The sequence below is a fragment of the Sebastes fasciatus genome, chromosome 19 (genome assembly GCF_043250625.1).
Source record: "Sebastes fasciatus isolate fSebFas1 chromosome 19, fSebFas1.pri, whole genome shotgun sequence".
NCBI classification, from domain to species: Eukaryota; Metazoa; Chordata; class Actinopteri; order Perciformes; family Sebastidae; genus Sebastes; species Sebastes fasciatus.
The window spans coordinates 24,242,686-24,265,532 of record NC_133813.1 but is presented as its reverse complement, the minus strand read 5'-3'; the positions used below and the strand labels follow the sequence as shown (position 1 = coordinate 24,265,532).

Sequence of the window (22,847 nt, the reverse complement as noted above, 5' to 3'; positions counted from 1 at the left end):
TTCAAAATTCACAGGTGGTCCAGACCTGTCTCATGAGTCATTCTGCCCTTTTTCCACACAAAAACTCTAAGAATTATAATGCCTTTATCTGAAGGAATTTGAAGCTTAAATACAATTTTCAAAGTTGACTCAAATAAAGTTTATCGAAGGACAAGCTGAACCCTGTAAAGCCCAAATGAATTCTCAAACTATTTAAGAAAGTGAGAATTTTAGAATTTGTTTGTAACTTTGCAACAGTGGGCCTCAAAAAGGTCAATGCAAAATGAATATCCTCTTCACCAGATCATTATCATGGCTTAACAATTCACAGAGGTTTTTTTAATCATAAATTAATCACACATTTTGTATCTGTTCAAAATGTACCTTAAAGGGAGATTTGTCAAGTATTTAATACTCTTATCAACATGGGAGTGGGCAAATATGCTGCTTTATCCAAATGTTTGTATATTTATTATTGGAAATCAATTAATAACACAAAACAATGACAAATATTGTCCAGAAACCCTCACAGGTACTGCATTTAGCATAAAACAATATATGCTCTAATCATAACATGGCAAACTGCAGCCCAACAGGCAACAACAGCTGTCAGTGTGTCAGTGTGCTGACTTGACTATGACTTGCCCCCAAACTGCATGTGATTATCATAAAGTGAGCATGTCTGTAAAGGGGAGACTCGTGGGTACCCATAAAACCCATTTACATTCACATATCTTGAGGTCAGATGTCAAGGGACCCCTTTTCGAAATGACCATGCAGGTTTTTCCTCACCAAAATTTAGCGTTATTTAACCTCTTTCTCGACAAGCTAGTATGACATGGTTGGTAGCAATGGATTCCTTAAGTTTTCTAGTTTCATATGATGCCAGTATCTTCACTCTAGCTTTCAAGCTGCTACAACCTAAAAATGGCAGGTTGCGTTAATGTGTTAAAAAAAATGAGTGGCGGACATAAGTTTCAGTAGAATTCTCTCACTCGGCAGTCAGCTGCCTCTGGGTCTTTATATCCAGGATCATCCTCCGTCATAACACCTGACAGTGTAACATCACCTACTGCAAACTAACACTCTCTCGTCTAATATCTAACTGTCACATCCCCTTGACTACTTGTTATCCATCAGCTGATATCCAACAGTAGGACTCGAAGCGCTGCGAGGTGAAATTCTTTCTTTTAGTCTTTGGTAAAAAATTGTGTGAAAGCTGCCCACAAATATGGCAATTTTAGGGGCTTCAATTATTCTTATGATGAAATCAGGTACCATTCATCAGGCCCGAAATGAGCTATTTACCATAAGTTTGTGCAGTGAGGAGATTTTTGGAGAATCCAACTTGGGACACAAAAGAGGTTTAGACTTCACTGCACTGTAGACCATCGCGAGATACCTCTACAACTGTTGCATTTCACAGTGTTGTGAAATGTAATATGGATATGTGGAGCCACTGCGGAACCATCATTGATTGTTTTTTTTCTGACCTCTTCACCTTTGCTCTGACAAGGCCGACCTTCCACTCATACACCAGACTTTTTCTCAAAAGTTTGGATGCCTAGAGCTGACCTCCGACCTCGATGCTCAGTTCTCAACTTTTACCATAAGACTTATAAAAAACAAACGGTTGGAATTGGATGAAATGTTCCATGAATATTCACCAGAGATTTCATTATTTTAATTTCCTTTAGTGCCACTCTCGGCACAATATTTACATTTTAGCCACACTACAGGTGCGTCTCTAAGAACAGGAAAAGCATCTGTTCCTGTGTTGCATACAGCATTTTGTTTTTTTGATTAAACAGGGCTTTTTTTACTTAGTGGTTTTGTTGTTCCTCTGCAAACTAGTGTTTACAGGAATTGGACTCAGATACTTAAAGCAGACACCTGAGGCAGAGCAGATGTGATAAAAAAGGCGGCTTAACTCATTAGTCTGGCAGGCATACAGTCGGCAGCAGGCAGTCAGAGCAAACAAACAAACAAAATCCAACAGATAAACAAACAAAGCAAATGCAAACTGGCAAGCCACGTAGAAATATAAGTTAGGACAGGAACAGGCAGGCAGGAGCACGGGCTATAACGCCACGGCATTGCAATGCCTTTGAACTACTCTCTACATATATACTGGGGAATTAAGGAGTGATGAGGTCAGTAAACTCAACAGGGGTGAGTAGGTGAGATATAACAGGACAACACAGAAGCTATAATGTGTAGGTAGGTAGCATGAAGAAATGAACACAGAGGAGGGGAGAATAGCAACATGTTTGCTAAATCAAATATTGGTGGAATTAACATATCTCTTTGAGGTTGATACTTAGGGTGCTTTCACATCAGGGACCCGGGCTCGGATGCAAGTACACTTCTCAAAGTCCAGTTCAATTGATTAGTGTGATAGCTCCATACCATATCGGGCACGGTTCGTTGATCCGTACTCGAGTCCACTTGAAAAGGTGGTCTGGAGTACAGATCATGTGTACTCAGGTACGGTTCACATCAGGTGTGAAAGCCAACCGTACCAAAACCAAGGCCTATGGAAAGGAAGCTAGGTCATGGGCGGACACGGGTCTTGGGGTATGGGTTATAACACATGCGCAGTGTAACTGAAGCTGCGGTCGTGCGTTGCGATTGGCTCAATTTCGGCGAGTGCAGGTGCAATTTTACTGTGCATTTGTTATACGCCCGGAGATTTGCCGCGTGACCAAGCCTCCTTTCTATAGGCCTTGGCCCCATACACGGAAGTGAACCGCTATTTAACATGAGTAACTTTAGCAGTTAGCGAGTAGTTTTGAAATGGCAGGCTTTTTTCAACGCCGCCTGTCTCCTCCGAAATCTGTATACTTATAAAACTGTTTCATATCCATGTCTGTATCTGCACGCAGCATACGCCGATCTCATCCTCTGAGCTGTACAGCCGTGGATGATACAGCAAGAAGGCCGGCGAGAGGTTCCTTAAAATATAAACAATAGGCGATGGGGTTGAGTGATGTTTGTTATTTTATTTAGCTGATTTAATGATCCGTCTGCGAAGAACGAGAGTTGCTCAGCGGGCAGAGAGAGAGACGGGATGGGGGATGGACAACGTGTAGAGTCGTCTTATTTTCACATCAAACATCAAAGTTTATTACGCTGCTAGAACAGCTGATCTCAACATAAATAAATACACGTGGTTGATGACGCAAGTGTACTCGGGTACGGAACAAATTTACTAATGTGAAAGTTGAGCAGAGGGGGGGGGGGATCAATCGTACTCGGACGAGGTACAGATCAATTGTACCTAATTTGAAAATGCCCTTTTTTTCACATCAGGGACCAGGGCCCAGATCCGAGTACACTTGACCCCAAAGTCCAGTTCGTTTGATTAGTGTGAACGCTCCGTACCGTACTCGGGCACGGTTCGTACTCGAGAGAAAAAGGTGATCCGGAGTACGGTTCATGTGTACTCGGGTACGGTTCGCATCAGGTGTGAAAGCCAACCTTACTGAAACACGGAAGTAGACCGCTAGTTAACGCCAGTAACGTTAGAGGTTAGCGAGTACTTGTGAAAGGGCAGGCTTTTTTCGACGCCGTCTGTCTCCTCCGAAATATGTACGTGCGTGCAGCATACGCCATAAAGCAGGAAGGCAGGCGATGGTGATGTTTGTCATTTTATTTAGCTAATTTAATGGTCTTCCTCCGAAGAACGAGAGCCGCTCAGCTGCTCAGCGGGCAGAGAGAGAGAGACAGCGGGGGGAAACAGAGGATAGAGTCCGCATATTTTAACATCTAACTCTGTGAAATAAGGGTCTATTTTGACCAGAGTTGGTGTTTGTTGTAAAGACTAACGAAAAGACAGTTTTGGTGAGTTTTACTTTGTTTCTGTGAAGTTTGCATGAAGTATTTTACGATGCTCCACCATTGGACTGGGGAGGGGGGGACAATCGTAGGCACGGCACGGCACGAATCAATCATACCTAATATGAAAAAAAACTTTAATATTCTTATTTTAGCACTCCAAAGTGTGAAGTGAATCATGGGATTTCTTTTACAAATGAAGTAAAAATTACTTATTTAATATTTTGTCAAGGAAGGAAAGATTTTTGTTACGTGATATAAGATATTCAGAGAGGGGGTTATAAATAACTTAATTGAAATTACAGTCCAAAGGTGGTAATAGAATTAAACAAAATGGAGAAATGCATAATTCATTAAGACATAATAAGGAATAATCTGTCATTTAGTTATGTGTTTAATCATGTATCTCAATTGCCATAAGCATACAATGTTGAGATAAAAATTAAAATGCAGCAAATACAAAAGCATAAATAATGAAAAAAATAATAATACGGTGTCTGTCAGTGTGAATGGATGCTCTTTTGGGGGATTGCACTTGTTAGATAGAAAAAAACAACAATTTAATTATCTCTGTTGCCATGACGCAGATGTGCGACGCTTTCTATTCCACATCTGTTCCCAAAACAGTTGAAAGGGGTTTAATCAAGCAAAATAAATCATCCCCCCCTCCCCAAAGTCTTTTGCACTCAATTCACTATATGCACGGCAAAACAGCCAGCGATCAGCGATGTTCTTACTGCTCAGGAGGGGTTTCTTTTACAGGTCTCAGAGAAACCAACCCATAATCTAACAATTGCCTCCTCGCTGTGTGAGCTGACACCATTAGATTTTTCCACTCTCTCAGCAAATGAGGGCTACCGGCAGTTCTGTTCACTAACTGCAGTTGCTGCAGGAAACGGCCTTGTTATGCTCACCTTTGGTCAGCCTGACGTGGGAGATGCTTTTAGGGATCCCATCTGGAGAATTGTGGGTGTTTTTTTCAGCGTGTTTTTGGCATTTTTTGTGGATACTGGATACTTCCTTTTCAACAACAACAATAAGCCTTGTTTCTAAGGGAGTGGGGTCTATGATATTTATCCTTTTATAAACTATAGATTATGTACATGACTATGGTGTGTAGTATAACAAGAAAACATGCAGTCATTTATAGCACAGCATCTTGAAACCGCCTCAACAAGGAAGTATTTTTCCAATGTTTTTATAGTCGGGCACAATGAAACAAGAGCTTAGAGTATGCTGGTCATATATTATAGAGGACATATCATGAAAAAAATCACTTTTTCAGTGCTGCCTACCAACCACTAAAATGTGAAATACGACAACCCAGTTCGTTTTTTGTTGGCAGACTGGGCTTTTTGAGGAGGGAGTCTTAAAGAGACAGGCACTAAAACTGAGCGTTTCAGACAGAGGTACATATACGGGTATATTAAGACTGACAGGATGTGAAAAAAAAAAGAATGTGTTTTTTGAACATTGAAGCATGTAAAATGTTCTATTAGAAACCCAAATATATGTATCTTTAACCCATATACACCCATTTCATAGACTATTCACTTTAACTTCACACACTGAGTTGGACCCACTTCAACTTTACTTCAATCTACACTGTAGGTGCAGCAGAATAATGGCTACAAGCAATGCAATATTTACTCAAAGGCAACACTGCAGGCCTGTTATTGATCTATTCAGTCTAGGGGAGCTGCTCCTGTCGAGTTTGCCATGTAGTCCAGAAAGTAAAACTTCCTATCAAACATAAAGAAGCAGCTGACTTCATGTGTTTAGGAGGAGGCAAATGGTAGTAGTATTTTATTAGGAATTTGGAACAACTGAAATGGCAAAAAAGGAAAGAAAAACAAAAAGAATAGATGAGGCTTGGGGTATTAATCTGCATTCTTTGTGGGGTATTTCCTCTGAGTTGTGTATATTACTGCAGGGCATTGGCCTTGTAACTTTTCCTGAGACTCAGATTTGATTGCCGGCTACTGTCTAAGCATTTCTATCTGCATTAATCCCCTCTTTTAAAAAAAAAAAAAACAGCCCGGAGCCTGGAGGGTTTCCCGTCATAAAACAGAATTCTGTAAATGTGTGAATCCTTTTTCTCAATCTCACAATTGCCATCTTTATGCCCTATCCCGTTTTTTTTTAAGTATATTTTTAGATTGACACAGAAATGTAAACTTACTGGAAATGCTTCTGCAAAATTTACTATCCACGGCCCAGCAGTATACACACACACACACACACACACACACACACAATATAGCTGTATAAGAACCTTTGTGCTCACCAGAGGGCTGAAGCCCAATCTCCTCAAAGCTCCCTTTGGAACTAAAAGTCATTGGCATCAATTAGGGATAATCTTGTTCAGTGATCAGAGTTTAACGATTGGTCTGGGAGCAGTAAGAACGAAAGGTAAGTCGGCGCCAATGAGCATAGCGTTTACTGATTGACTCGTAAAACTCTTTTAGCCCCTCTACTGCAATCACCAAGGAAATCCCATCAATACACACATTATAGGTCTTAATTTGTTCATTTAAATTCAGCCTGGTCAGGAAGGGGGATTGAAATTACAGTGAAAACAAAAGAATTAGCGACTTCCTGACTATTTTTTTGCAATAGAACGAGGAAAAGAGCCCTTAAAGTTGAAGTACGGAACTTTTGTCTCCACCATCTGGCAGTGAGAGTGATTACCATATGGGAGACACCATAGCAATAGAGGGTCAGGTCTAGAAGGTAACCCCCAAGTTGCGATAACGTGGGAAAACTCTTGCGAGACTCGCCGGGCGACCTATCCTAATCTTAACTATTCGCCGTCAATTCCTAATGCCTAGTTCATACAACACGACTGTAGCCCTGGTTTTCCGCTCCCCGACAGTTTTTGGAGCTCTTCAACAAAAGCCCCGGAACAGAGGCAGAACGGCGTCGGCTCGCAACTCGCACATTGGCGCTCGAGCGTCATGCGTGAGCTGCTAAAAGACGCGAGCTGTGATGTTCGCTGGCATTCGCCGATGCCTCGCAGACACATTCCAGATATCTAGCATGCTAAATAATTGGACCTGTCGGGGACTCCGGCCACAAGCTACAGCCAATCAGAGTGCGAGACACAGGTTGAGAGGGAAACCAGGGAGAGGTGTAACAATAGGAACTTACTGTGTGTGTGTGTGTGTGTTGCATTTCCAACACGGAGCAAAGTGCCAACAACATCAGCAATGTGTCTCACAACAAAACATAGTTTTGAGACCTCATTGGGAATTCCTCCTGGTAAAAGTAGTGTGAACTTAGCTAACCATAAAGGTCCCATATTGTAAAAAGTGAGATTTCCATGTCTTTTATATCATAAAGCAGGTTTAAGTGATATATAAAATACTGTGAAAGTATCAAAACACTCAATCCATGGAGAAATTCACACAGCCCGTATTCAGAAACTGTGTCTTTGAAACAAGCCGTAAGGATTTCTGTCCATTTGTGATGTCACAAATCTACAATATTTAGACCATTTCACAGTTTTAAACGTAAAATATACTAAATGTGTCCCAGTTTATTTCCTGTTGCAGTGTATGTGAATGACATCAGCTGACAGGATGTAAACATGGACCCAAGCTGTTGCCTAGCAACGCACTTCCGTTGAAATGCGCTAAAACGGAGAGTTTCAGACAGAGCATGAATACAGGTATATTCAGACAGACTATATGAGAAAAATAATGAGTTTTTTTTAACATTAAAGCATGTAAACATGTTCTAGTAGAAACCCAAAATACAAACATGAACCTTTAACCATCTTGTGACAACTCGGGGGGGGTTACTTTATAGACACGACCGTGGTGGAGCAGCTGCTAGGAGTATGGCAGGAGCATTTCTAGAGTGGATGCTCGAGATAAAAAAGAAGAAACTCACCATTCAGAGGAAGGATTAAAGTAAAAAATTGCATGGAGAGACTTGAATAAGGAGGTTGCCGGGGGCAGGAGAGATGGGACGAGCTCACCTGCAGGTATACGTGCACCAGCGTGGGAAAAGTTGCCACAGACACCAGACACCACAACTCTGGTATACTGAGATACAAATACAGAGAGCTTTCCCTGGCGCTGATAGGCCTAATCAGCATTGTGTGATCTTGTTTGGCAAGGGTTTACACCTTTTTCTACCTTTTTACTGTTTTGTTTTTGTTTTGTTTTTACATGCAAATAATTGTCTTTTTTTTTTTTTTTTTTTTTCAGGAAGTAGTTTTGTGGTGAGCATGGGCAGCTTCCTAGATGTTTCCAATTGGCTGAACCCAGCCAAGCTAACCCTCTACTATCAGACCAATTCATCCACACAATGGGTCCTGGACTACTGCGGCCAGAGGACCACTGAGCCCTGCGAGCAGATCTGTGATCAGGACACAGGTTAGTCCACACAAACATGCATGACATTGAGTCTTGAAATTCTATGCACTGGTTATAGAAATGTAATTTAAAGCCATATTGCAAGCCGTATTGAGTCTGTCGAAATTAGAAGAACATACAGGCATTTCAATCTCTTTTGTTGTGATAATTGCAAGGACGCCGGTACCCAGAATGAGGAGGAAAGGAAGGACAGCTCTTTTTGCTACAGGGTTACCTCATGAATGTCATTCTGTGTCTCTGATCTAAAAAAAAAAAGAAAAGTCCTTGGAGGAGCGTGATGGGACTGCTTTATGCACATCTCACACATTTTATAAAAAAACAAATTAAAAAAAGGCAAGTGGCATTGATCATTTTATTGATATAAAATTGTCATGCAGTAGTGGGAACATTAATAGTTGGATTTAGATTTGTGTAGATAGTACCACCGGTAAATACATTATTATTTATACAGTTTACTTTTAGAGTTTTTAAAGTTGTATATCTATAAAATCAATAAATCACAATTGGAATATTTAACTGTGATTAATCACATGATTGTCCGTAGTTAATCATGATTAATCGCAAATTAATCACACATTTTTTTATCTGTTATTAATGTACCTTAAAGGGAGATTTGTCAAGTATTTAATACTCTTATCAACATGGGAGTGGGAAAAAATGCTTGCTTTATGTAAATGTATGTATATATTTATTATTAGAAAAACAATTAACAACACAACAATGACAAATATTGTCCAGAAACCCTCACAGGTACTGCATTTAGCATAAAAAAATATGCTCATTACATGGCAAACTGCAGCCCAACAGGCAACAACAGCTGTCACTCTAGCTTTAAAACTGAGCCCTCAGCCACTCAGACCGTTGCTATGGGCGCAGCTCTGAAGTTGGACTGGTGGACCGTTTTTGTGTCAAATTATTGATTTCTTAAGTAAGTAGCCGTGTAATAAGCGGGATAATGCACAGCTAGCAGGACATCGTTGTGAAATAAACCCCGACAGAGGGCGGAGGGGTCTCTCATCTCCCTGAAGGGGTCTATTTCACAACAATGACCCGCTAGCTGTATACATTATCCCTTACGTATTTTAACATATAAACATTATGAAATGGAAAATGATAGCGAGTGGGGGTATTTAAAAACAATACATACTATATCATATTTGATAAACACATTTTCAACATGCTATTACAACAACAAAAAGTACACAATTTCTTGTAATTATATGCTGCTTCAATCGAGCAAATTTGTATTTTAAAACATTGGTAAAAAAAAATACAAATCTTATGACAATTCTCTCAATATTAGCAAAATGACTACAGTAGTTTGGTAAGTCATAGTAAGGAAGCAGATGTCTTGAATTTGGAAAATGAGGCCCTCTACTTCCTGCATCACACTGATAATCCAATAGTGGGTGGTTAACGTGTACCAGATTGTATACAATATGTTTGCCAGGAAATTATTGATCTTCATGTTACAGCTTACTCCCAACGTCGCCTCCATCTGATACAAGTAAATGACTATAAATCCAAATGTAAAACTAATCAAGCAATTGAGTCCATGAGTGAGTTAAGGGCCCAAGGGAGGCTGTCCATGTATATATTTCTTATGCTGTTAGTAATTGTGGCTGGAGTGTGTTTGCTTTTCTTATATATAAGTGTTGAGTAAATGTAACACACTTCTATAGATGGAGTCAGAGCTTAGCACAACAAGTTAGACAATAACATTATTAGTGTGTAAGCAGAGGCCTTCGGTGCCTGTTAACCCATCCAGGTAAATAATCTCCACTGTGGTATATGTACACAATCAGCTCGCACAATTTTGCGCCTGACATTAAAGCTATACCAACAAAAGCCGAACGTGCATCGCGATGATGTTTATCTTCCCTCGAGTGCCATAACTCCCTCGTGTATTCCATTGCCCAGCGAGATGAAGTCTAAGCTCATTAGAATGGATTACATCAGTAATGTATGTGAAATGCGCGTCACCCTGGTCAAGGGCATGTTGAGGGCTGATGCATAATGTATCAGAGCTCCAAACAGTCAGCTCTGTCAGTACACATGAAGATGCCAAAGATGGCACATATGTGTTTGTGGATTCCGAGTGTGTGCATATGCTTCCGTCGGTCCCTTCACGTTAATGTACTGTAATGGTTGTAATTCAATGATGGATTAATTTACTCATCCAGACCCCAGTACAGTCGGTATTCTCACTTTATTAGTGAGTCTGGCTCCCTCTCTTTCTCTTTGTCTCCCTCCATCTATTTTCACTTTTCATCTGTCCTTTTTCAGCAGCTGGATTATTTGATCAGTAATTGCCCTCAAGTATGTCGTATCTCCTCGGGGCAAACCACGTCCACGCTGCAGCAAAATTAAAGGTGTTCTTCAAAAGAGCTTTTCTATTTCCGTCACCGTCCTCTAGCATGCATTACAGCACCTGTACAATAGCACTCAGCACACGCTCACTCACACACACACACACACACACACACACACACACACACACCTGAAACAAACTCTTTCATCCAAGCACATTTTTTGCAGCTCCAACAATAGTGTGAACCGCTGGTAGTGAAATGTCAAAGGGTAAATCACACTGGGAAGCACTGCTCTCTGTGCACGGAGACATTAAAGCATGCCGCAGTTCTGGCCACAACAATAAGCAATGTCAAAGCGGGTAGTTTACCTTTTGACAAGTGGCAGGAAAAACACCTGCTCGGGCAAGTCTTGTTTAAACAAAAAAAGCTGCCATAGACATGGACACATGTGGACTGGTGGTGTTTGGATGTAACTGGCTGGTGGAATATCGCATTGCTTGCCGTTTAACAACTACAAATTGTGTTAAATTGCTACAAAATGTCCACCGAGTACGGGTTGAATCAGCAGCAAGTGCACTTGGTCTAGATTCCTGAAGACGTTTCACTGAATCAGCAGCAACTGTACTTGGTTCTTGAAGACGTTTCACTTCTCAGCAGTTGCTGCTGATTCAACCCTTACTCGGATACCATGACCTGGATGACTGAGAACCTTCACAAAATGTCCAGTTTGCCCTTCGGTGAAAAGAAAGATGTGCTTGCGAAAGCTTATGCTTGCGCCCAAAATTCCACACTAACATGCTATTTAGGACGCTAAAACAGTATGTGAGATATTTTAGAATGTCCGAAGCCTTAGTATGAAAGCAATAGTATGCGAATTGCATACTATTTCTGGTGAAATATTACATTATGCATTGCTGGACACTACCGCCCCATAAATATCCCACAATGCAATGCGGTAGTAACAACACCGTACGATGGCGGACAGGGCAATTTAAGTTTAAGATTTCACTTTGCTAGTCGTGATATATATTTAAAATTAATTCAGGCTTTGATTCTCACAAACCGTTGCTTTGGTTGACGGGTTACCATGGTTACACGTCTCAAACCGGCAAGGAGGCTCTCAGGACATGAAGATGTAAATTACTGCTTTGATAAATTAATCATCACCCTGTCATCCTTTACTGTACATCCACTGCATTGATTGGCATCTCTGAACTTGCAAGAGAATTGGTTGAATTTAGGTTGGAAGTTTAAAAAAGTATACATTCTGTGTAGCATAATCAACCACAGCTTTGGCTTCACAAAATCAAACCTAGTTGTAACTTGTTGGAAAATGGACATCAAAGGTGCGGTGTGTTGGATCTGACGGCATCTAGCGTTGGGGTTGTCGATTGCAACAGACTTAAACTTTCCCCCGTGCACCAAGCGTGTAGGAGAACTACGGTGGCCGACGCAGAAATGCGAATGTCACTCTCTAGAGCCAGTTGTAGTAAGAGTTGCGTAGGAACTGAGTGGTGAAGTAAGAGAGTGAGTGGTGTTGAATGTTTGTGAGTAAACAAGTGAGCTGGCGGAGCAAAAGACAGAGTTAGTTTAGCTTTGAGAACATCAAGTGAACGTTCAGTGGAAGTTGCAATTTGTGTAGAAATAAATGCTGCAGCTCCTCAAGACCGACGGAGGTTTTCCGTGTCTTGTTTCCCGACGGCTGAGGGGAGTTTCGGCGGTGGTTAACTCTGGAGCGAGTAACGTTATCGACTCCGGCCCAGGCAGGAAACGTTAACACAGTGTTTGGTTTGTCCGTTCTGGGCTACTGTAGAAACATGGCGGCCGGCTCTGTGACAGAGGACCCGCTCCCTATGTAGATATAAACGGCTCATTCTAAGGTAACAGAAACACAGCGATTCTTATTGTCATCTGATTATACACTAAAGAAAGCATAGTTATGAATATGATAATCCATTTCTGTCAATACATCCCTCTAAATGTTAAACACTGTTCCTTTAAAGCAGTGGTACCCAACCTTTTTTCCTTAAAACCCCTTTACTCTCATCGATTAAACTGACGACCCCTGACTGACATATTTTACGGATGTTTCATATTGTATCCGATGCATAATAATAATAACAGTAAAGAACAACTGATAAAGTCTACAATTTAATGAACGCAATAACTGCAGGAAGTTTGTGTAAAAAGAGCAATTTGGATGAGTTTTGAGCAGATTATTTCCTGAATATTGCATCAGAGATGAGTTTTCTTATTATTTTTAGGAACTTATAGTACAATCTTCTGTCTATACTATGTGTTTTTTGTTTTTTTTTTAACAATCCTTCATACCTAATAGGCTTCTTTTTGACACATTCAGTTTTTATCCTCTCCCTGACACTTGGCCATTGTTCTTTTAGCTTTTCTGGTTGTTTTAACTTTTCTAAAGCAGGACAAGGCTGTTTAGCAGAGAATGGAAGGCTCTGTGAATATTGCTTGTGTTCAGTGTTCTCTGTGCCCTGATGCTGTTCATGTCTTAAATTATAATCCAAAATTTAAAAATAACAATTTAATTTAGTCTATGCGGAAATGAATGAAATCCTGAGATATAGGCCAACTGTTTATTTTTATTTTTTTAATTGTCTTGCACCCCTTAAAATCAAGAAGGCCTCCCTGAAGCTTTAAGGACCCCCAGGTTAGGAACCAGTGCTTTAAAGGGCATTTTTTTGTCATTTGCCATTGAATGGGGGTTATGATTGGAAAGCAAAATACATGAATATAATATTAGAAACTAATGCAACTTAAAAAAAAAAGATATTGCAAGCAACAACAAAACAAATCTTGAAAAAATACAAATATAGCCTACCTCATCTACCTTGGTTTGGGGGGTGCTGCAGCACTGTCAGCATTCCTTCTTCCCGTGGGTATGATTTTTTTCATTATTCTAATAAAAACCGGCCTTGGACATGGTGACATGTCCTAGCGTTGTCGTGTAAGAGATTCCAAATTAAAATAATTCTGTTGTACTCAAGAAACATGACAGGAAATAAAGAGGGCCTCCTACTGCTCACTGTTCAGACAATTGAAGGGGTGGAATAGCATCTACTGACATCTACCACTGTACCATTCACATTCACATCAGTTTTCCCCCAAAACATGTACACAAATACACCGGCAGTCACACTTTTTTTTATGTTTCTTTGTGCTCTGTAATGACAAACGCGTATCGTTTCACCAAGTCATCTCACACTGTCTATATCATCCTGCTCCAATTTCACGCTGGTTGACTGCCACTGTTGACTACCAGTCACAGTATCACTGGGCCGGGATAATCAATCCTCCCTGCCTTCACCTTCACCCCCTGACTCAACTGCAGGCATGGAGGTTAGCGGATGGATGGCACGAGGCAACTGTTTCTATTCCCTGATAGCTGCATGGGATCTCGCTGCAGCAACTGATAACAGCCTGATACTGAGAATGTAATAAAATGTCTATATGAATTGAAAATACAGGTTGCGTCCGAAATTCCATACTAACATGCTATTTACGACACTAAAACAGTATGTGAGATTTTGTAAAATTGCATACTATTTTCGGTGAAATTAAATAATTACGGCGGCGTAAAGATCCCACAATGCAATGCGGTAGTGACGCCAACGTTCAAAACGGACGTTGACGGATAAACATCTCTGCGACATCAATAACGCTTCGGTTTAACTGTAAGTATCAGATTTTACTAACTTTGTTTCTCACAAACCGTCGTTTTGGTCACATGAGGTTCTCTCTGGTTGCCATGGGTTACACGTCTCCCAACTGGCAAGGAGGCTCTCAGGAAGTGACGACGTAAACTACTGCTCAGGGCGTCAGAATAGACACATACCACTGTTTATTCACACAAAAGTACTTGTATGTTGAATGATACATCCACATACATGCGTACAGTTCATAGTATACGATATTAATATTTATTACACGGCTTTGTTGAATACTCAATTCTGATTGGTCAATCGTGGCGTTCTACGCTCTGTTATTTCTTTATAGTAGACCGTTGCTATGTATAACAGACCGTTGCTATGGGCGTAGTTCTGATGTTGGACTCTGGCGGACCGTTCTTGTGTGAAATTATTGATTTTTTAAGTAAGTAGCCGTGTAATAAACGGGATAATGTACAGCTTGCGGGGTTTATTTCACAACAATGACCGGCTCACTGTACATTATCCCTTACATAATAAAAACGAAGCCACAATGCATCCATACATGTGCATATAATAACATTGTGACTATATCAGGTGATTATAATTTTAAAAAGAAACATTCTGAACCGATGATGTAGCCGTGACAACGCGATGACTCAAGTTAACACTTTTATTATCATGAGTTATGACATTATTAGTCAGTGCGTCCTATCTCATATAGTTATACGCCCTAATAACGAGGGAATAGATTGCCGGCAACCTTTCCATCCATCATCGTAACTAACCTGATAAAGACCTGGGAGCCTCCTTAGCTGCCTTTTGTTTTCCTCATTTGAAACGATGTCTCCTCAACTCCTCCAGCCTCACCTAATTGGAACTGAAACTGCTGGGGTGTTAACGTATACGCCTGCTTTATTCGTCCATTCAGCGCATACACTTGTATGTGCACGTACACACTCACACTCCTGTGAGAAAACACTTATGTTTGGCCCCCTTGGGCAGAATGGCTTCTCCTCCTTGAAAAATTTTATAACAAGCGTAAATTTGCATCAGGACAACAATAACTCTTTTATGTCCCCGTACCTTGAAATGTGAAAATCATCAACAAGGCCACAGTGAGATACTAGAAATTATTATCGTTATAATGAAACATGTCATTTGTAACATGAGGTTTGTTACACAGGTGAAGAGAAATGATTTGTGTTCTCAAGTGATTGCCACTTGAACTGCTTTAATTTCGAAACAGAAGGATGATTACAGTGAGAGGGTGAAAAAAGGAAAGAGGTGGAGAATGAGGACACAATGGTGGCATAATGGCGACAAGTTTTATTGGCAATCTAATATTGGTGTTTGTACTGGAGGGTACAATCCCCATGTGCATTTTCAGGTTGTGTGTCTGTGTAGGAACCTGGCTGGAATGTAACGGGCGAGGGACCGGGTGAGCACAGTTAGATAATTGCTGTCATCAAATGGCCATTTCCAATCACAGGTGATTAGCTCTAAATTAGGCCGACAACATGGTGTAATCAGTCAAGCATAACTTTTGGCGTCGCTGAACAGGGTCTGTGCACATTACCAGTGAAATCTCAGTTTCCACATATTTCCAGAAGGCAAAGAACTGTAGAAGAGGTGCATAGGGTAATATCCGAGACAACTTTACCATAACTAATCGCACAGGAGTTTGCGTAATCAAGCCTCCAACTACGCCGGACGTAGTCGTCAGAAAAATGGGGCTGTCCTGGTGCTTTTTCAGTAAAACAACTTTTACCCTGCCTGCCCCATGGCCCGGGGTTTGGAAAAGAAAAAACGGACTCAACCGAAAATAAGGATCCCCTTACGGATGTACGTCGATCACCAAAATCGCGACTACTTACCTTGCACGGCAGCTGGATTCTAGCAATGTCACGAGATCACACGAAAATCCATCTCGCCAGGCTTCAAGTAATGCGTTTGTGTCCGGCAAGCCAGACCACAGGCCGACCAGCATCCTGTGAGGAGCTACTGGCAGCTACGGGGTTAGCTGTGTGTGTGACGCGACATGGAGAGGTGGCTGTTCGTTCTAAACTACAACGGTGGCACCTAAAGAGTTTAGTAAAGATGCTGCAATAGCATCAGTTATATCAGAACTGGAGAGTATTTCTTCATTGAAAGAAGAGCAAAGAACGGCATCAGAGGCGATGTTTTCGCTCTTCTCCCGACTGGCTTCGGCAAGGGTTTGAATGACAGATGGTTCATCCCATCACCTGCCAGGTATTTTTATTTTTTTAAAGTGCCCACACTTTTCCAAACAGTTTCCAATAACGGGGTTCTCAGATGATTCTGTGTAACGAACCATCCGGCGGGTCAGGTTACAAAACTACTGCTTCACTATTTCTTCTACTCCGCTACAACTTCCCTTCCAAATGCAGCTCACTTTATCTCTAAAACCAGCTGCTGTTCATGATCCACTCGCACCATCCGTCAGCTTCATGAACAACCAAATCCATCCAGGTTCATCCAAAATCTCAGCCCACTTGGATTTTTTTGTGAAAACAGTCATTTCTGTTGAAAAAAAAACATTTTGTGGCTCATGTGCAACAAGCCGCATTATGGCCTTGTGTCAAACTTTACCCCCAGACAGTTCACCAGAATGTAGCACGCCAAACATAATCTTGGAGTATTTTGCCGCTTCGTATACAAGACCATGATGTTTTACGCAAGGTGAGCTAAAATGTCATTTCTTCAACATTGTTTGCTGGATTTTTATAGATGTTGGCATTGATTACACAGTTTGGTGTATGTCCTCTTGAAAGACGGTTATTTACTGCCCTAAAATATAGTCGTATTAATGAACGTTACAACTCTGATGCAATCATATCTACAATTCAGCACAGTAAATATTGTATCAGTCTGGTTTCCACTTTTGTCAGTCTGCAAGTTTAAATTTGACAGCTTTTGTAAATATACGATAACGATACGATACAACTTTATTGTCAGTTTGCGAAATTTGAGAAAAAAAGTACACATGCAATAGACATACTGTTACAATAAACAAACAGACAAATAAGACACATCAGACAAAAACCAGAACACATCACAATTAACCATACGTAACCCATTAAAAAATTGCCATCTGTGATTTACATGTCCTTAGCAGCACATTAATTATTATTTAGCAACAAGATGGACTGATGAACAAAAGCGTTCTTCAGCCTGATGCGATTAAATGTAGGGACTCTGAATCGCCTCTTGGAGTGCAGAAGTTGATATTTCCCATTTAAAACATGGAAGGGATCAGAAGAGATGCTGTTGGCAAGTCTGAGCATGCTCTTGTTGTGAGCTGCTTGAAAGGAGGGTGTCACAGGTTGGCCAATGATCTTCGCACAAATTTTGATTTGGCTTTAAAGTTTAGTTTTACAGATAAACTACTGAACCAGGCTGTACTGCAGTACAACAGGACACTCTGAATCACTGAACTGAAAAATAGAAAAATAATCCGGCTACTGGCGCCAAAAGATCTGAGTCTGCGAAGAAAATAAATGCGCTTCTTTATCTTCTTACAAGTAAATTCAATGTGAGGGGTCCATGATACGGTGGAATCTATCAGAACTCCCAGGTATTTGTATGAAGAGACCTGTTTAATTTCTACATTGTGAATTGTAACTGGAGGCAGCTGACAGTCAGGAGGAATGCCAAAAATAATTTCTTCTGTCTTACTAGTGTTAATGATGAGAGCATGTTTGTCACACCATTTAATTGGCCAGTCAACAGTACACTGGTGCAAACTGAGGTCATCGCTGTCAGTCAGCAGAGAAATTAAGGTGTAATCATCGGAGTACTTTAAAATAAATTTAAAAGAAAGAAAGAAATTGATTGGGCACACTGGTGGTGCAATCAGCAGTGTACAAATTAAATAACACAGGTGAACTAATGCAGCCTTGATCATTACAAAATAGATATTTTAACATTAACTAAAAGTCAGTTATGGTCTGTCTGGGTAACAAGAAAATAACTGGGTATAAAATGTACTGTGTCTTCTTCGTTTTACAGTCCCTGCAACCCATTGATGAATTATTTTTGACTTATCTTTTGTTGGGTTTGATTCATAAAAAGTGTGGCCCACAGATGCAAAGTTCACCAGCCGACAGTGAGCTTCATCATCACAACATAGACTAACTTTCTTTACTTTGTACTCGGGAGCTGTGGGCAATTGGATGTCTGAGGAAGCAGTAAAGGCTCGCCTGCCAGATGTTTTTTTTCAGAACTCCTCTGATACACAAGTGGTGTTGGCCTGCACATGAACTGCCTTCAAGAAAACCAAACTCTCCTTCTCCTTCAGAGTGAGGTGTTTTCTACATATAAATCCCCCTGCAGCTTTACAGGGTTTATTGGAATGGCTCCTCATGGGGCAATAACCTTTGTCTCAGCTCTTTGTGCAGGCTCCGTTGGTGACAAAGAGGTCCTGAAGAAGATTAAGTCATCTAAATATAGCCATCTAGTTAGGGAGACAGCCATTACTGTAAGGAGATCTATCATTGCACTTGTTATCAGGTATTCATTGTTTAAATTTATTGAAATCAAAAGAAAAACAATGTTGAATTTAATCAGATGAACTGACAATTAAATGTGAAACTTAACAATGATGCATGAATTCATTGTGGCCTTTCAGGTACTGGTGCATGGAGAGGTATTTTTACAGATATACGTATGTGAAAGAAAAACAAATCACATCTCCGTTTTAGAGTGTTTAACACAGTTGTGTCCCTTTTTTAAATATGCTACACAAACATGTCACCATGGTCACAAACAACAAAATCACACTACCCCATACCCGTGATTGGGCTTGGGGCGATATAATGGTATTATCGTTAGACACGATATTGATATGACGCGATAATGGTCCTCACGTGTCCACGATAACAGAGCAATATTAAATTATGTCGTATTCAGGGATTCCACCAGTATATTGCAAGCCTGGCGGGCCTGAGATGACTCCCCGCCGGGCAAAGCAACGGGGAATTATGTATTTTTAAGATATTTTTCTAAACTAAAATGTCTTATAAATGTAGCGAACTGCTTAAAGGAATAACTGCTTAGGTTGTTGCTTAATGTTAGCGAGTGTCGGTCAAGAGAGAGAGATTTGCAATTTCATTGCAACTAACCCAAATGATGGTGTCTCAAATGGGTCCTTCAGGTTGAGTTCTAGTTTTTCCGAGTTGCATAGTCCTTTAATGCACCTATCTCCAGATCCAGTTCTTTCTTGCACCCGATTTGACTGTTATCAGGCCATTAAATAGGTGTTATTGATCGTTCTAAGCACCATAGATATGGGTCAGTAGGGGCCTTCACGGCTACTAGGCCTTTTCTCATTCCTGGGGCGTTAAATACCGTGGCTTTGTCATGGCCGTCGGCATTCGGTACTGCCACACACTGCATTCTTTAGCGCCAGTATGAAATGGTCCATTAACTGCAATGTAAACCCATCTGCGGCAACACTAAACACATTGAAAAAGTGCGCCGGGAGTGTGGTGACATAGTTTAAAGAGCGAAAAGAGACACACCGGGCAGGCGGGAGGGGAGGTGGATGAGCCCAACAAACACAAGGCTTTCATCCAGGAGACCACTGTTCCGTGTCCCGTGTTCACAAAGTTCAGTGTCATTTTCACTGTACAAACATAGTAGTTTTAAGCCCAACCATGTAGTTCTTTCCTAAACCTAACTATAGCGGTTTTGATGCCGAACATAAAGCGACGCCCAGGGGCGTGACAGAGCGGCAGTATGTGACGAGTTGGGATGAGAACGTGTTGGTCTACTACGTTGTAAAAGTGAAAGCGAAAAACTGAAAAGCAACAAATTCTAACATGTTGTAAAACTGAATGAAGAGCTACGTTTTTAACACAAACAAAAAGGTTTCTTTAGGTTCAGGCAACAAAACCACTTAATGAAGTTTAAGGAAACGCATCATGTTTTGGCTTAAAATAACTATGTTTCAAAAGTGAAAGTGAAACTTAACTTTGTGAACACAAAGACGACTAGACCTTGTTGGTTTCACACATGATGCGAACCCTATAGCCTCCTCAGTGAAAATCCTGTGTTTTGTGCCCCATCACTCCCCAAACTCCTCCCCATATGGAGTTTCACGCGGTCGACTACAGCGCCTGACTTCCGCTTCTGCTCCTGTCATAATTACCACGGTCGTTAGAGGTTGCTGTCATGTTGTTGTTACATGTTGTTGTGTAAAGTGCTTTGAGTGGTCGGAAGACTAGAAAAAGCGCTGTATATCTACCATGTCAATGGATGACAAAACCTACTAGTGGGTGTAGTAGGCCCCTATTTACCCACATCTATGGTGCCTATAGCGACTGATAACGCCTATTTAATAGCCTGACAACAGTCTAATCTAGCGTGGCTCACCTCCCTAAACATTGAAGCCTCTCCTTCCTTAGCGAATGCCACTCAGATGCTGGGCTTTGGCATAGAGTTGCTTCTTCACTTCAATAAATAGAGTAATGAGATTCTAAAACATGAGAAGTTGCAACTCATTGTCATCATAGCAAGAAGTATGCAAAATCACTGCTACTGGAGCCATTACATGGATTCTTAAAATGTTTAAAAGAATAAATAAATAAATAAATCAATGAGCCACCACATCAGCAACTGTTCCAAACCCATAACATAGCAGATGGATGGCACTGACATGGCTCATGTCTCCCTAGAATCCCAACCTAACTCCCGCCAAAATGCACACTGTAAATGCTAAAAGGAGTGCAGTTGCCGAAGCGCATTAGCAGTGAAGTTCAAGTTTAACGACCACACAATCCCAACTCCCCATCCCCTCCTTGTGTGGCGCGTTTTACTGCCGGCTTTATCTTTTTAAGAGGCCTTGTGTTTTTTTATTAACTAATTCAGCACAACTCCTCCTCTTCCCACTACTTTTTGTGCTACACTCACTTTTTTGTCTGCTGCCTTTGAGCTCTCTAAAGAAGAACTGCAGTCAGTTTTAAGTCTCTCTTCTCAACCACAGCCTCCCTTTTTTTATATATATACCTGCACTATATCTGAACCGGGGTTTTTAGAGGCAGAGAACACAAAACTCATTCTTGCAAGTTGTCTAAAGGTTAGTTAATCCGGCAGTATGTGTAATCAAGCAGACATATCTCTTCCCGTTAATTGCCTGATCCTCCCTTGAAGGCATTTGCATAAAGGGAAGAGACACATTTCACTGATTGCTTGCGAGGTGTGTCTCAGATTACACCGCGCTTCCGTGCCGGTGCACCTCATCTGAGACAAGGTGGAAAAGACTTAGCGAACGTGTCCCTCTGCAGCCTCCAGGCCTGCACACATTCCGTACAATATATACAGTATGTACTTATGTATAAGCTACCTATCTAAATCAATTATCAACTCTTAATTGAGTGTGATCACTCTTGTCTGCTATTTAATACAGTTCCTAGTATTGTTAATTACATTGTGTGGAGTCTATAAATGAGGAGAGTCCAATTCTAAATAGCACAAAGACCAAATTAGAATTGGATTTTGTGCTATTTAGAATTGGAGACTCCTCATTTATAGAGGAGAGTCCAATGCTAAACAGCACAAAGACCATCTTCTCCAATATCTAATTCAGGTGATGAACGCAATCTGTCACTGTGAATAAGATGCTGTTTTTGTTTTGCAGAGTTGCATTGTATTATTAATATTCAGATATAGAATTGCATATTTTCAAGCTAGAGAGATATGTTGACCGTTTGACACTACCGCAGCATCACAGGAGGCAAGACGAAACAAGAGGGGACAGGTTCGCTTTCTGCTTGCGATCAAAGCCAAAACTAAAGAGTTCACCGTGTTTCCAGTTTAGACAAAAGTTTGTTTCCATCCTGTTATATCAGCATCCAATACGATGATTCAAAACTCTTCCAAGCGAGGACCTGAATCAAGGCAATACATAACATCTACTTGTTTATAGTGAGATAATCACTTGCGCACACTCAAATATGAATAAATATTTACAGGAATATGTCATCAGTTTCCATCCAAATGAGCTGGGAAACATTTCCACTGCTGTTAGAATACTGATTTTGAGTCACAAAAACAAAGATCATACAGTAAAAAAAGTTTACACTCGTGTACAAGCTATTCCCATTTTCTTCTGGTATACAGTATATGCAGAATCTGGACTTTTAACTTTTTGTATATAATACATGTGAAAGGAAGAACATTTTCATTTTACTCTGATTACTGGCAAAAAAATGATAGGCTTCACCTTTGACCCATAGACTATGTTAGTGGACGTAGTCACCGCGAAGTCACCCATTGGTTTGTGAACTGCCGTTTTGAATCCACGAGTTCGGCACTTTGGCCATAGCCACCTTGGTTATTTGCAACCAGAAGGGACACGAGAGTCGGAGCTTAGTACAACCGCACGCTATAAAACATTGTTAGGTGACCAAAAAGGTTATAATTAACTTTCATGAACTGTCAAACACACTGTGAACGAGTTAAAGTTGGAAGATAAAAACACGGACAACAGCCAGACCGGACAACGCCATGGTAGGCGACCTGTAAATCACAAGGTAGCCACGCCCTAAAGCATCCCCTGCTTTATGGTCTATTTGACTCTAAATGGGACCATAATTTACTAAATGAGCATCATGCTGTATTGAAGTAGAGTTATGCTGTTAAGT

General features: G+C 40.8%; 1 protein-coding gene across 1 annotated transcript in view; it reads left to right on the top strand.

The window, feature by feature from the left end:
* astn2 (astrotactin 2) overlaps nucleotides 1-22,847 on the top strand; it is a 395,991-nt gene that overhangs the window by 186,156 nt on the left and 186,988 nt on the right. Inside the window, exon 7 of the mRNA XM_074618826.1 lies at nucleotides 8,031-8,198. Within this exon, the coding sequence (XP_074474927.1) occupies nucleotides 8,031-8,198 (168 nt within the window). The remainder of the gene's footprint in view (nucleotides 1-8,030; nucleotides 8,199-22,847) is intronic.